The sequence below is a fragment of the Elgaria multicarinata genome, chromosome 7 (assembly GCF_023053635.1).
Source record: "Elgaria multicarinata webbii isolate HBS135686 ecotype San Diego chromosome 7, rElgMul1.1.pri, whole genome shotgun sequence".
NCBI classification, from domain to species: Eukaryota; Metazoa; Chordata; class Lepidosauria; order Squamata; family Anguidae; genus Elgaria; species Elgaria multicarinata.
In genome coordinates this window covers 103,601,747-103,617,765 of record NC_086177.1, presented here as the reverse complement: position 1 = coordinate 103,617,765, position 16,019 = coordinate 103,601,747, and the positions used below count along the sequence as shown (strand labels likewise).

The 16,019-nt window shown below is 46.0% G+C and overlaps 1 protein-coding gene across 1 annotated transcript in view; it reads right to left on the bottom strand.

The window, feature by feature from the left end:
* Positions 1-1,214: 1,214 nt before the first annotated feature.
* The window catches only part of TG (thyroglobulin), a 199,420-nt gene continuing 184,615 nt past the window's right edge, over positions 1,215-16,019 (bottom strand). The window contains exons 46-48 of the mRNA XM_063131335.1: positions 4,642-4,782; positions 1,926-2,123; positions 1,215-1,221 (exon numbers count right to left, since the gene is read on the bottom strand). Of these exons, the coding sequence (XP_062987405.1) occupies positions 1,215-1,221; positions 1,926-2,123; positions 4,642-4,782 (346 nt within the window). The remainder of the gene's footprint in view (positions 1,222-1,925; positions 2,124-4,641; positions 4,783-16,019) is intronic.

The window sequence follows — 16,019 nt, the reverse complement described above, 5'->3', positions numbered from 1 at the left end:
CTAGTCATGATGGCTATATACTACCTCCAGTATCAGAGAGGTAGTAGGTCTCTCAGTAGCAATTGCTGGGAACATGGCGAAGAGGGTGCTATTGAGTTCATGTTCTGCCTGTGGGCTTCCTGTAGGCATCTCGCTGGTGATTGTGACAAAAGAATGGTGGACTAGATAGGCCTTTGGTCTGATCCAGTACAACTCTCACTATGTTCTCATGACACAGCTGGGTGATTTCAGGAAATTCTGGAATTTAAAATCCTTATATTAAAGTTCACATCACCAGAGTATACCATGCGGAAGAACCCGTCGGGTTCAAAAGTTTGCACCGTTATTAAAAACAGCTGTTTATAATCCATCCTCTACCATGCACACGGTTCACATAGGAGATAATTTCTGTAGGGAATTCCATGTATTTTGAAGGGTTGTATGCCGCCTTCCCCTCACAAGTAGGATCCAGGGTAATAACATTGTAATCAAATAAATAAAAACAGCCCTTAAAAACAAAAACAAATTATCTTTATATGCAGTTGTACAACTAAATGCAGCGGCAAAATACCTTCTCTAGCCACTGGCAAAATACTACATTTGAGACAGATGGGGGAAAGAACCCATGCCAAATAAATAAAATTACCCAAGCAAACAGGACAGACTTTTCTTGGTGCCTAAAGAGAATAGCAAAGGTGCCAGATGGATTCCCCTTTCTGAGGTTGGTCCATAATTGGTGCACAACAACAGAAAATAAACTTTCTTCTGCTGCCACCTCTGACCTCCGGAGGAAAGGGTGCAAAAGCCAGGTCTACAACTTGTGTCAAACGTTACGGACGTGGAATAAAAAGCAGGAAATAACACAATGAAAGCGGTCCATGGAATGTGCCCCAACACTTATCGCTGTGCTTCAATACCACTACAAAGCAGTAGTGGAGATCTAGCCTCAGAGAAGCACCACTGATGATATGTGGAGCTGTTGGGCACGGCTCATGCAGGTCTAAGAGGTTGGCCAGGTAGCCTGATTCCAGACAATTTTTAGAGCAGGGGTGTTGAACCTCAGGATGATGGGCCAAATTTGGGTGCCAAGCCCCCCAAACTGGCCCACTGGGGTTCCCCATAGGGTCACGCCCCTTCCCTCACGCCACCCCTTTTCCCCAACCACCAATAGTTTGGTGGTCTCTTGGGTTTTGTGCCGTTTCCATTCTAAGAGGTTGAAATTCCTCTCCCAAGGCTTAGTAACTGGCAGTAAGAGTCTTAAGCTCATAGAGAGCCAGTGTGGTGTAGTGAATAGAGTGTTGGACTGGGAGCTGGGAGATCCAGGTTCTAGTCCCCGCTCAGCCATGGAAGCTCACTCAGAGACTTTGGGCCAGTCACAACAGACTCTCAACCCAACCTACCTCACAGGGTTGTTGTGAGGATAAAATGGAGAGGAGGAGGAATAAGTATGCAGCCTTGAGTTCCTTGGAGGAAAAAAAGATGGGATATAAATGAAATAAATAAATAAAATAAATATATGCTGTTATTTGGGGTTATGTGGGCTCCATACCTTTTGCGTTCAGCCCCAACCACCTCTGAAATTGAATTTGGCCCTTGGGCTGAGAGGGGTGGGGCACCCTTGCTTTAGAGTTTTAATTACAGGGCCTATTGCTGGGCACGCTGCACTGCAGCCTGACATTACCTGTAATGGGGATCCTGTTTGTGTTTCTACAGAACGATGAAGTAACTCTGCATCCCTCTGGGGCCACCCAAACAATGTGTGACACGCCAAGAGCCTGTGGTGGAGGAAATGGCTCTTAACTTGCCCGATAGGGGAATCTTCTCCCACCAATGCCAAGCTGTGTGTAGTGGAGGGGTGTGTGTGTCATTTCATGTAGTAAAAATAGATATGCCACCATGTTTGTGTGCATGAGCAAATATATGAAGAATAATATATAGTCACGCACTCACAATTTGTTGAAGCTTTGAGTGTTTTGATATAATCGGACCAGAATGAACATTCAGCTTTTTTCAGCCCTTTACGGTTCTCCAAGGAAGTAGTAAATTCCTTATAATTGTCTCCACCGGTGTCTGCTCGAAACATAGGCCAAGGCAATGTAGTTCCAGTCATTTTTCCTGAGAATTTATAAGGGCCATTTGGGTTTCTGTGGAGAGGAACCGGAACAGCTTATTAATCATCCAGCCTGTAGTACCACTACCCGTCGCAATGTCTATTAATGTACAAGAGTATAGATGTGCCTTTGTCGTCTTTCTTTGCACCAGTGGCTAGTCTAGGTTCGTGGTTCTCGCTTTGGGTGTGAGAGGGTCCAGTCTTCAAATCCCAGACCAGCCCATGCAAGTAATTAAATGGGGGAGGGATGCATTGAAAATGGATGAGTGGAGGATGGCTCCAGGAATAGTTGTTAGTGATAACAAAATGGAACCTCCATGCAGAACATTAGACTAGATGGACCACAGTCAGTCAGTCAGTCAGTCAGTCAGTTTATTGTGTTACAAGCAGTTAGCCATTATACACAAGTTATAAAAGAGAACAGTTTACAATAAAAATAATTGAGCATCATATAAAGGGTCACTACCCAAACCCTTCATGCATTGTGTAGAATGTATCTGCATAGACTTAGCTAAAAATTTCGACACTCTAAAAGAAGCAATTTTTTCTGCACCTGATAACAAATGACAAACTTTAGCATGTGATGAGGAGCCCTTCAGCGATTTTAGCAAAGGAGAAATGTATATATTTCTAAGATTATTATACATAGGGCATTCAAGCAAAACATGAATTAAGTCTTCGACAGAGACTGCATTACATCCACATACTCTATCTTTAATTGGTAATCTCTTATATCGTCTTAGCTGAACTGCTAAAGGGAGAACATTTAGTCTTGCCTGTGTAAAGATTATCCTCAATTTAATGTTGGGTATATCCAACAGATAACTTGGTAGAGATAAATAAAATGGCGTGAAAGAATTATAGAAAGGGTTAGTTTTACAGGACTTAAGCTCTTCTGACTGAGACTGCATCTCTATATCCTTTAATCTTTGCAATAGCAGGGTTTTAGCTTTATCATGGATGGACCACAGTCTGAGCCAGCAAGGGCATGTATTGTATTTCTTCGATTCTAAGACACACTTCCCCCCCCCCCCATATAAACATCTCTAAAAACAGGGTGCGTCTTAGAATCTCGGGTGTGTTTATTATTTCTTAGAATCAAAGCTTTTTTTTCTGTTGGTGGTACTGAAATTAGTGTGCGTCTTACAATCGATGGCGTCTTAGAATCGAAGAAATACAGTATCAAGGTAATTGTTTTGTGCTTTATAGTAATTTTCCCCTTCCTTACACCAATGCCTTCAGGTGGGTCACTGTGATTCTCCTTTTTCAGGTGGAGGACAGAGGTTGAGCATGGCTGGCCCAAGATCACTTGTCAACTCCACAGGTCAAACAAGGTTAAACAAAGAAATAATTTCCTGATCAATAACAAACCAAAGCAGAACGAGAGATCAGGACAACTATCATGGATGCTGTAGTAATGCATTTATAGCATCAATAGTGAGATTGACTAGGTGACCTTTGAGGTCCCTTTTATCTCTATGATCCTATTATACCTCAAGTAAATAATCACTAGATCCAAGAGGAATAGCAAAATCCACCATAATCCCATGAAGGCAAATTTCGACTTTCAAAAAATGCTCCTTGTGTAATAAAATTCAATACATCATAATTAAGAAGACTGCCTCTTCTTTGTCTGGTTCTTGTCAACAGTTTCAGGGAATGTTTAGTTGCTGTTGTTGTTTTTACTGCCTCCTACTGGGCCCAGTTCCATTTGTTCCACTTTACTGGAATGCACTCAGAGTGCTGGAAATTTTCATCAGCTCAGGTTTCAGCAAATTTATCCAAATAGGTTTTTCCCCCCAAAATAAGCTCTTCATTTTGACTTGAGAGATTGGATTCAAATCAGTGTATTTTGATGCTTGAAAAAGCTTGCCTTAACTGACCAGACTATGTGCTGGATCTAGATGTAGCCATGCTTAGAACTGGCCCATTGAAATCAGTGGCACTGAAGTTAGTCATCCCTGCTGATTTCAATGTGTCTATTCAATGTAGGACCAAATCTGAGCCCAACCCAATGTGAGAAACATCCATGAAGGTGAATCTGATTAGTATTAGCATTGTTGAGAAAATCCACCTGGGCCCTGAGGGCAGCGGGCGACCCACATCCAGCCTTCATGGGCCCAGGCAGACCTGTCTGGCGCTAGGACGTGCCTGCACCTGAGTGCTCTTGAGCCTTCGAGGGCAGTTGTGCATGGGTACGCCCGGACATCTGGGTCACGGTGCGCCCTTTGTCCCTTATTAGAACAAAAGCCCAGTTGGGTGATCAGATTTTTGAAGTAAGCCTGGCCTGGCTGAAGATATTTACTTTTTATGACCACCATCCATTGACCTTGTTATATGTTTGCATACACCGTACACTAGTATGTCCACCAGTGTGTCTTGAATATTTGGTTCCAAGTTGCTTCACTGGCAACATCTCCTGAATTTTTCTGTATGTGGGGAGCAGCTTGTGGTGTGCTGTAGAGATGCTATCAGAAAAGGGCTTCAAAAGCTCTGCTGTGCATCTGAAGGCCATCATGCAACCACAACACAGGCAAACACTTAATACGCACCCAGATTTTATAAAGTTGGCCAAATACTGCATTATGGCTAAGGAGAGGGTCTTCTCTTCCAATGTATATTGCTTTTCATATTGAGGATAAAAGGGCATCCCAAATGCATACTGAACATCAGGCAAGAATTCCAGGCTCGAACTGAAAAGAAGACGGGGGAATAAAGAGAAAGACTGAGAAAGAGCATAACAAAGAACTTCATCACGGTATTTATTGGGGAGACGTAAGAAAACTGTGTAGAACTGTGACCATAAAAAGAGTTGGTTGGGAACAGAATCCACACACATTTAGTAAGAAACTTTCAGGAAGGTCATAAACAATGTGGGAGAAAAGGGAGGGATTATTGCTACAGGTCTGTATCTCTACGGGGATGCTTTTGCAAAATATTCAAAGCACACTGAACTGGGCCACAGTTCATTGTACTTAATCCCGGAAACATATGGTGGTGGAATCCATTCACTAAGAACTTAGGAAGCTGCCAAGTCAGAGCATTGTACCACCTAACTCAGTTTAATTGGATTGCGAAGAGCTTCCAAATGTTCTCTTCAAACTGGGAGAATGGGCATCAAAATGGCAGATGTGGTTCAATGTAAGCAAGTGCAAAGTTTTGCACACTGGGGCAAAAAAAAAATCTCAGCTTCATGTATTCACTGATGGAATCTGAGCTAGCAGTGACTGAGCAAGAAAGAGATCTTGAGGCTGTGGTGGTGGACAGCTTGAGGAAGAGTGAAACTGCTGTAAAAATAAATAAATTCCATGCTAGGCATAATTAGGAAAGGAAATTGGAAATAAAATTGCCCAGATCACACTGCCATTATACAAATTGTGCAGCAACACATGGGATACTGTGTACAGTTCTGGCGAAAGCTGTAGAGTTGGAAAAGATGCAGGAAAGGTCAACCAATATGATCAAGGGGCTGGAGCAATTTCCCTTACGAGGAAAGGTTACACCTTGTGGGACTGCTTAGTTTGAGGGGGGGGAGGCGAGGGGAGACATGATAGAGATGTACAAAATCATCCATAGTGGGGAGGAAGTGGAGTTTTCCGCCCATAATTCTAGGGGCCTTGCTAGACCTGCCAGCTTACGCCGGCAGGGAGGCGGGGCTGAGGCGCGCTGAAGTTAGCGCGACTCCCCCAGGCTACCACACGCACGACGCGCAGGGATGTCGCGTCCCTGCGGCGTCCACCATTTAAAATTTTTTTTTAAAGGGGCCGGGTGCGGCCCGAAGACTCTGGAGAGGTAAGTTTTTTTTTTGGTTTTTTTTACCGGGGGGGGGGGGGGGCGAAGGCTGGGAGGGTGGGTGCCAGGGTGGGTGGCACGGGGGGAGGGTGGGTGCGATCGCGCCGCGCACCGCCCGGGCAATGCCGCCCCATGCCAGGCATTGCCCGGGCGGCGGGCGGCGCAATTGCACCCGCCCTCCCCCCATGCCACCCACCCTGGCACCCACCCTCCCAGCCTTCGCCCCCCCCTGCCGATGGGCACAGCGCTCCTATGAGCGCTGTGCCAGGTCCGCGGCTTTTCGTGGCTCCTCGCGAGTAAGCGAGGAGCTGTGGAAGTCCCTAGACGTTCCCCAGCTCCGGCCTGAGGCCGGAGCTGGGGAAAAGGCGCGCCATTAGCGCATTGGCTTATGGCGCGTTGGAGGAGGCCTCAGCCCGGCCTGTCTCCGGATTCCCCTGTGTGTCATCTGGACGCACAGCAGGGAAGCCGGGACAGAAGGCGCGCTAAGGCCTCGTCTAGGAAGAACACATGGTCATCCCATGAAGCTGATTGAAACTGGGGTCCTCTACAAGTGCTCTACCATTGATCTTTTGCCCATCTGTAGACAACTTTTCAGCCAGACCCAAAGTCTGATGCTACCTCTTCACAATTATTTCCCCAGACCATGGCTCTTTTTGCATATTTCCCCTCCAGCCCTTCCCAGATGTGCTCCTTCTAACATTTGCTCCACAGTTGCTCCCGAACCAGCCAAGTTCTTAGCATTGGGAGGTTGCAAGTGCTCTGTTCTGTGATGTGCAAGAAGCCAGGGCAGTCTACCCATGTTAATGGAGCAAAGGGCCATGGAACAGTGGTCCCAAAAGAAAATTATACCCTTACGGCACATCTACATGGGTTGATTCTGGATGGAAGAGGGATGGGGTTTGGCTGCATAGCACACAATGTCCATCCTAGTTCAGTAGTCCATTGGCAGGAGGTGCAAGATCTGTCCCCCCACATGGTGACCCATTCAACTATAGGTAGCAGTTTCTCAGTGAAGGACCCTTAGACCCAGGGCTGACTCTGACTGGCCACTGGGTCCTGCTAGACAATAAAAGGGCTTCCTGTTCCATCTGAGCCTTGCTTGAGGAACAAGGTCTTCCTGAAATCTGGTGTGTTGCTGTACCTTTTGGTCTGGCTTGCTCTTTGACCGTGCCTCCTGGTTTATCCTACAGCCCTAACTGTTTGTTCATCCCATGGCTCTTGGTTCCCAGCTCCTGGCTCACCTCAGGCAGTTGCCCACAGCCCATGATGTGCATATTCACTGGGTGACCTCTGGGTACCATCATTGCTACTCTAGCCGCAAATAGGAACACAAGCAGAGCCATGCTGGATCAGACCATCATTCTATTCACTGTGGCCAACCAGCTGCCCACAGTAAAAACCACAAGCAGGACATGAGTGCAAGAGCACCCCCCCACCCATGTTCCCCAGAGAGCTCCAGCTATTGGATGGTATAGAAATTAAATGAAATGAAATAAATAAATAGGCATACTGCCTCTGATATGAGAGATAGCATAGAATCATCTGGACTAGTAACCCTTGATAGCCTTCTCCATGAATTTGTTAAATCCCCCTTTAAAGTGATCCAAATTGGTGGCCATCACTACATCTTAGGCTGTAGCTAGACCTAAGGTTTATCCAAGGATTGTCCTGGGGTCAAACCTGTTCATCTAAGTGCCACACAGGGCATCCAGCGTTCAGGCAGGGATGAACCCGAGATCTTAGAATCATAGAATAGCAGAGTTGGAAGGGTCCTACAAGGCCATCGAGTCCAACCCCCTGCTAAATGCAGGAATCCACCCTAAAGCATCCCTGACAGATGGTTGTCCAGCTGCCTCTTGAATGCCTCTAGTTGGGAGAGCCCACAACCTCCCTAGGTAACTGATTCCACCATCCTGGAATCCTGGGATAAACCTTAGGTCTAGCTACAGCCTTAGATTCACACTAAACTATATTCACCTACTAGGGGTGTGCACGGACCCTCCACTCCGCTTCACTTTAAGATCCGCCATTTTTGGATCGGCCCGCTCCGCCCGGCCCCCACTCCGCCTGTGCCCACTCCGCTCCGCTCGGAGCTCCGGATCTGGATCAGAGCTCCGGTCCCCCCCATAGGGGGGGTTACCGGGCCCTGCCGCCATCGCCGCCCATGCGGCAACGGCGGCAGAGCCCGGTAAGGAGGAGGGGGGCCTTACCTGCCTCCGTCAGTGGTCCGTCGCCGTCTTCAATTGAGCCCGTGGTTCCACCAGGAAGTCTGGGCCGCAAATGCGGCCCAGACTTCCTGCTGGAACCAAGGGCTCAATTGGAGACGCTGACGGACTGCGGACGGAGGCAGGTAAGGGAGAGGAGGGCGGGGGGTGTTACCGGGTCCTGCTGCTGTCGCCGCATGGGCGACAGCGACAGCGGCAGGGCCCGGTAAACCCCACTTACCTTTCCGACGGAGCTCCGGATCGAGGCGAAGGATCCGCCTTCACCTCGATCCTCTTCGCCACGCTCCGCCGGCCCCCCAATCCTCTTCGCCTCCGCCTTAAGGGCAGGCGAAGCCCCCCGTTCCGCTACTGCTTCTCCAGTCCGATTAGAAGCGGAGCACATCCCTATCACCTACCCATTTCATCTAGTTTTAATTTCAAACTAACAGGATATTTTGACATCAAGAATCTTATAGCAGTGAGTTCCACAGTTTAACTCTACACTATGGAAAGAAGTTCTTATCTGTCTTGAATCTCCCACCAATCAGCTCCATGGGATGTCCCCGGGTTCTAGTAACAGGAGAGAGGGAGAGAAATGTCTCCCTATCCACATTCTCCACACTGAGCATAATTTGTAAGCCTCTAATGTACACCCATCTGGAACATATATAAGGGGAAATTGTGGGGCCTGCACCAGAGGTATGCACACAGGGGCCAGAAGTGCAACAGACCATGTATACTCCTATTTTGCCACTTGCCCTCAGGTGAAGGAGGAATAGCAGCATACCACCGCTGTTAAAAATAAATTATACACTCATGTACACATTTCCTTTCTGATGCAAGGCGACTGGGCCTTTGTATCTTCAGTCCCCTCCTAAAACCTCAAAAATATGGAGCATCTGGGAAGTGAATCATTTACCAGCAATTGACAAAAGAGAGAGCTGAAACAAGATTAAAGCATACTTTTCCACCCCCCGAATATTTAGACAAGGATTAAGCCGGATCAGAGCTCAATAATTCTGCTTTAATAATAACCCGCTTGTATTTGTTCCTACATTATAGCAATGTTTGCCATAAATATTGTTTCTGAAGTAGTAAAGGCTTAAAGGCGGGAGGAGGAGGGGAACAGACCCCTTGGCAATGAGTGTAACTTTATTTGATGAAATAATTGTAACCATGATGTCAGAAGAACGGCTTTGCCAGATCAGATTAGAAGCTCTGGAATGCTCACAGTAAAGACATGAAGTTGCATGAACCCCCTTTGTCTTTATATCTGGATCTGGAATTTAACGGTATACTGTGTCTGTATGTGGAGGTTCTATTTAGCTATCATCATTCTCTTTCTTTGTTTCTTTTTTTGAACCTACTGCCAATCAGCCTCGCTAGGTGACCCCTGTATTCTAGTCAAGTAGGGATGGGTAAACAAGTGACATTCATGTTCGCCCATATTCTCCGAGCATCAATTTAATGTTCATCTGTCTTTCAACTCCCACCAGCACTTGCAAGTGCGCTGCTTGATTTGCACGAACGGGAAAAGAGTGCAAATTGAATGCGATCAAACGGGAAGACTGTGCCAACATCTTGAAATCATAAAGAGTCTTTTTCTTTAAAAGTTGCACGACTTTCTCCCCTAGACTAAAATGTGAAAATGTATGGTTCTTTTAAAAGTGTGTGGTTTCAAATTGCCTTTTCTCTGACATTTGCGCAAATTTTGAATGTGGGCGAATGCTTGAGGATTTGCGAACATTTTGGGGGAATCATAGAATAGTAGAGTTGGAAGGTGCCTATAAGGCCATCAAGTCCAACCCCCTGCTCAATGCAGGAATCCACCTTAAAGCATCCCTGATAGATGGTTGTCCAGCTGCCTCTTGAATGCCTCTAGTTCTCCAACTCATGCTCATGCGTTAGAGGCATGCTCAACAGTTTTGCAAGCACAAACGAAATTCTTGTAGATCCCTATAGTCACGGTTGACACATGCTAAGGCCCAGACACCAGCAGGACCCACTGGCAACAGCTCACCGGACTTGCTCCTTCTCTTTAGAAGGAGGCAGCTGGACAACCATCTGTCAGGGATGCTTTAGGGTGGATTCCTGCATTGAGCAGGGGGTTGGACTCAATGGCCTTGTAGGCCCCTTCCAACTCTGCTATTCTATGATTCTATGATTCTTTACCACTGCAGACTTCCTGGTCACCTGCCTCTGACTCTGGCCCAAACCACAGTAGTGGTGAAAACAAAGAGCAGAAGATGCTACCACCGACTTGGGCCAGATCTACACCTTGTGTCAAATCATTACAGTCGTGAAATAAAAAGCAGGAAATAACACTATGGAAGTGGTACACAGAATGTAGATTGTGCCCCAACACTTACCAGGGCACTTCAATACCGCTATAAAGCAGTAATGTAGATGTAGCCCATACTCACCAGCTCTCTGCCACCAAGGGTAGCCATCAGCCCTGGATTAACCTTTAAGCAATATAAGCACGTGCTTAAGGCATACCAAGGGAAAGGGGGCACCGCCCAAATTGAAAAGTATGCTCTCGAGATCACATAATTTCAGTAGAGATAATATCAGATCTTATTTTGTCTTGTAATCTTTTAGAGGGTGATTAAAAATCATTTTCAATAAATTTTTGCATTTGCATTCCCCCCCTTATAACAGTTTTATTAAAAAATGCATAAAACAGTGATGAAAAATAGTTTTTTTTTTCTGTTGCCCTATTTATGAGTAATTGACTTCTATTGCTTGCTGCTATTTAGTTTTAAATAAGTATAATAAAAAACAGTTTATGTTTCATATAGTTGTGTGTTCTGGCGTGGGGGATGGCCTTGAAGAAAACGGAGTTTTTAATGTCTTATTTCACCTTTAGCATTTATTGAGTCTTCATGTCTTGCTGGTGAAGCAATGGACGGGGCCAAGAGGGCACCATTATTGGGCTGTGCTTAGGGCATCAGCTGGCCTTAGAATCATAGAATCATAGAACAGTAGAGTTGGAAGGAGCCTATAAGGCCATCAAGTCCAACCCCCTACTCAATGCAGGAATCCACCTTAAAGCATATCTGACAGCATACCTTAATCTGGCCCTGGTAGCAATAATGAGAAAGGCAGAGCAATGGCGGCTGGTGGCAATGGCCATGCGAAAGTAGATTCACTGAGGGAGGGGGGCATTGAGGGTATCTTGCTTAAGGCTCCCCACCATGCATGCTAGTCATATGCATGGGGGATTAGTGTAATTACCCTCAGCATCACAGATGATCATGCCATGTGGATCACCAGGCAGCCTACAACAGCCTATAGGCTCTGGGTGTCTTGTTACCCATGACAGCAAGCCAGTCTGGCCAGGTTTCCATGAAAGGAGGAGCTGCCCAGGGTAATTATGCTAATTCATCCCCCCCCCCCCAGCATGAGACCGGCATGTGCAAAGCGGTAAACAACCCAACACGGCTTATTAATCAATCTGCAATTGTGCAAACCGGGCCAATCTCTCTCACTATCCCATGTATAATGTGGACATGATAATGCCTGTCTTGCAAGGTGGCTGTTAAGGTTTACTGCATTTCATAATATGAGAGCCAGTGTGGTATAGTGGATAGAGTGTTGGACTGGAAGTTGGAAGATCCAAGTTCTAGCCCCCGCTTGGCCGTAGAAGCTCATTCGTTGACTTTGGGCCAGCCATAGACTCTCAGCCCAGCCTACCTCACAACGTTGTTGGGAGGATAAAATGGAGAGGACGAGGAGGATTATGTATGCTGCCTTGGGTTCCTTGGAGGGAAAAAAAGGCAGGATAATAATAATAATAATAATAATAATAATAATAATAATAATAATTGCATTTGGAACATTTAGGACGATCACCATATAATGACGTCTTCTCTCCTTTACTGAGCATGACTCTTATAACATTACTTCTCCCAGGGAATTATTCTCTGCAAACCAGTGGTCAGCATTTTCAAAGAACAAATCATGGCCTCCTAACCAACGCTCTTTCCTCTCTTTTCCAAAAAATGTCTCCAAACCTCATTGTCTGAAACTGTATGATCTCATCTTAAGATATGCATCTCCTGCGTTTTAGCTGCCCTTGTACATAGTTTTGGTTTTAGCTATTCAAAACAGAAATCAAACACATCGGGGGACAATACAATTGGATGTAAATGACGTCACTGCTCAAAAGCCACAAGTCATAAACTTTCTTTTGCAGGCATTTAAGTTGTCCTTTTATAAAAACAACAACAACACCCAAAATGGTAACTATTTTTCCATTATAATTTGTGAATAATCAGAAATATAGCTGAGATATTAGGGGATATGCCCAGGGGATCACCTTTTGACTACTGTCCTTTAAAGATAGATAGATAGATAGATAGATAGATAGATAGATAGATAGATAGATAGAGATAGATATGATGGACGGACAGACGGACAGACAGACAGACAGATTGTGTCTGGCTGAGGTGTCAGTGAAAATTGGAACTGGAGGAAATCTACACGTCGTTGTGAGGGCGCTTACATGTGCCCCCAGTGCGCCCCCACAACAACTGTGTAGACCGAGAAAGAAGAGACGGAGGAAGAGGCGGAGGAGGCGGCGGCTGGGGAACCGGCCGTGTCCTTGCCGCCGCCACCTCCCTGCTGGCCTCCTGCTGCCGGGGTAAGAGCCACCCGAGTCGGAGAGCTCGGCTTCCGCTTCTGCCGAGCTCTCCGACCTGGGTGGCTCTTAGCCCTGCAGCAGGAGGCCGGCGGGGAGGCAGTGGCGGCGGAAAGGACGCGGTCCTGTATCTTTAACGGTTGCATAGAAAAGGGAATTTCAGCAGGTGTCATTTGTATGCAGAGGGTGAAATGCCCTCTTCATCACGACAGTTAAAGCTGCAGGAGCCCTGCACTCTTTTGTATGTGGTCACTCTAGCTCCTGCAGTTTTAACTGTCGTGATGAAGAGGGCATTTCACCATGTGCTGCATGCATACAAATGACACCTGATGAAATCCCTTTTTCTATCCAACTGTTAAAGATGCAGGAGGCCTGTCCTCCATTCCATATGACCACCCTATCCCAAACTCCTCCAGCATCCTTTCCCTACTCCTCAGAAGCGCCCTCACTAGGCAGGCTTAGCGAAATCTGCAGGGTAGGAGGTTGGGGAGGCAAAGATCGCCTCCGCTGCTCCTACCGCCCTGCCTTGGGGGATCAGAAGCCCTCCTCTGAACCCCTACCAGCTGGTTTGCATCCATCTTGAAATGTGGTGAGAATTAAATTGAATCATCTGAAAGGAAAGCAGGCAGAAGAAGGGGGAACCGGCATCTGCGTTCTGTATTTGTGCAAAAGTTGGCTAAGTGTTACGTCCCTTATTCAGACAGAAACCTAAGTCTAAAACAGACACCCTGTCAAATGCCAAGCTTGAAAGGATTTTACCATATGCAGTGTGACATTCGAGTTTGTTCACTCCAAAATCTGATGAACTATTTGCGAACCATTTGCAAAGGTGTTTTTAAAAGATCTTTTTACATATAAACTGAGCGCAGATGTCACCCTCTGTGTATGTCCTTTTGCACGCACTGAATAAATAAGGTGTATACACTTTTCAAGTACTTGAAAGGTTGTCACACAGACGAGGGTCAGGATCTCTTCTCAATCCTCCCAGAGTGCAGGACACGGAATCATGGGCTCAAGTTACAGGAAGCCAGATTCCAGCTGGACATCAGGAAAAACTTCCTGACACCTTAAAGCATAGCTGACAGATGGTGGTCCAACTGCCTCTTGAATGCCTCTAGGGTGGGAGAGCCCACAACCTCTCTAAGTAATTGGTTCCATTGTCATACTGCTCTAACAGTCAGAAAGATTTTCCATTCCCAGTATCACCTAAAGAAGGAAACCACATTCTATGGCCTGCCGGCTGCTTATTTACTGCAGGGCCTGTGGAGTTATAGGGCACATCTACACCAAGCAGGATATTCCACTATGAATCATAGAATCATAGAATAGCAGAGTTGGAAGGGGCCTACAAGGCCATCGAGTCCAACCCCCTGCTCAATGCAGGAATCCACCCTAAAGCATCCCTGACAGATGGTTGTCCAGCTGTCTCTTGAATGACTCTAGTGTGGGAGAGCCCACAATCTCCCTAGGTAATGGATTCCATTGTCGTACTGCTCTAACAGTCAGGACGTTTTTCCTGATGTCCAGCTGGAATCTGGCTTCCTTTAACTGGAGCCCGTTATTCCGTGTCCTGCACTCTGGCAGGATCGAGAAGACATCCTGGCCCTCCTCTGTGTGACAACCTTTCAAGTATTTGAAGAGTGCTATCATGTCTCCCCCAGCCTTCTCTTCTCCGGGCTAAACATGCCCAGTTCTTTCAGTCTCTCCTCATAGGGCTTTGTTTCCAGAACCCTGATCATCCTCATTGCCCTCTCTGAACATGCTCCAGCTTGTCTGCATCCTTCTTGAAGTGTGGTGCCCAGAACTGGACGCAATACTCAAGATGAGGCCTAACCAGTGCTGAATGGAGGGGAACCAGTACCTTGTGCGATTTGGATGCTATACTTCTATTAATGCAGCCCAAAATAGCATTTGCTATTTTGCAGCCACATCAAACTGCTGGCTCATATTCAGCTTGTGATCTACGATTCCAAGCTCCTTCTCGCTTGTAGTATTGCTGAGCCAAGCATCCCTCATCTTGTAATTGTGCATTTGGTTTCTTTTTCCTAGGTGTAGAACTTGGCATTTATCCCTATTAAATTTCATTCTGTTGTTTTCAGCCCAGCGCTCCAGCCTATCAAGATCACTTTGAAGTTTGTTTCTGTCGTATGTGTAGAAGGAAGTTACACTGTGCTGGAACTGGCCCAGGAAAAGGAGCTGACATTTCTCTTTGCTGGAAATTTTTTATGGCATTATAGATTCCTTAGATGATGATATGGGCTGCATTAAAGGGATGGTGTCTAACATATATAAGATACTATTGTTCTCTGATGAAAGCAACAACGATGGTCTAAAGTGCTGGTGGGAGGCAAACTTAGACACCTCTATTGAAGACACAGTTTGGACAAACATGTGAGATCACCATTTACAACTATATCTGCTTACACAAGAGAAACGTCTCTGAAACTCTGTTAACTGTGTGTATTGAACTTATTTGCTGAAGCAAATATGAATTTGAAGCATAAGGAGCTAATCTCGCATCTGTCGTTTGCTGCCAGGAAAATAATAGCATCGCATTGGAAGGATTTCAAATTCACAGACTTGAATGAGTCATATAAAGTGCTGTGGAAGACAGCAATAATGGAGAAATTGTCATATAAATTACAGGTCATGAGAGGTCAATGAAAGTATGATTCCTTTGTGGCTGTTTGGTTACCATTTATTGAATATACTACTTTGGCAGAACATGGCTGAATGGTACCTGGATGTTATAAATCATTATAACATACACCCTGTGCAGCTATGCCTGCCATCAAAGCCATTTTCATTTCCCCAGAATGCAATGCTGTACATACTTGCTCCCTTCCCCCACCCCTGCTGTACCTATCTGATCTGATACTTTCAGCTCCTTCTACATGGGCATTCTGGACAAATTAAAATGGTGGCAGAGGCAAATTCACTGGTTCAGGCCAGACACTCCTGCCTGTGCCAAGCAAATAAAACAGGACTCATCCAGCTTTTCCAAAATGGAAATGAGAGTAATGGTTTGCCATTAGGTCATTCTTATATTTCAACTCAAGTGCTGTTTGGAAGATGATTGAAGAAGGTAAGAATCCTGATCCAGATGCCAATGATGGGAAATGATGGGAAAGACCCTTGGGGACATTGGAAGCTGCCTTGTACTCAGTCGTCAGTTCCTTGGTACATCTAATCCAATACTGTCTGCACTGACTGGCAGCAAGGGCTCCTCATGTTTCAGGCAGGAGACTCAACTGGACATGCCGGAGGTTGAATCTGGGACCTTCTGCATACA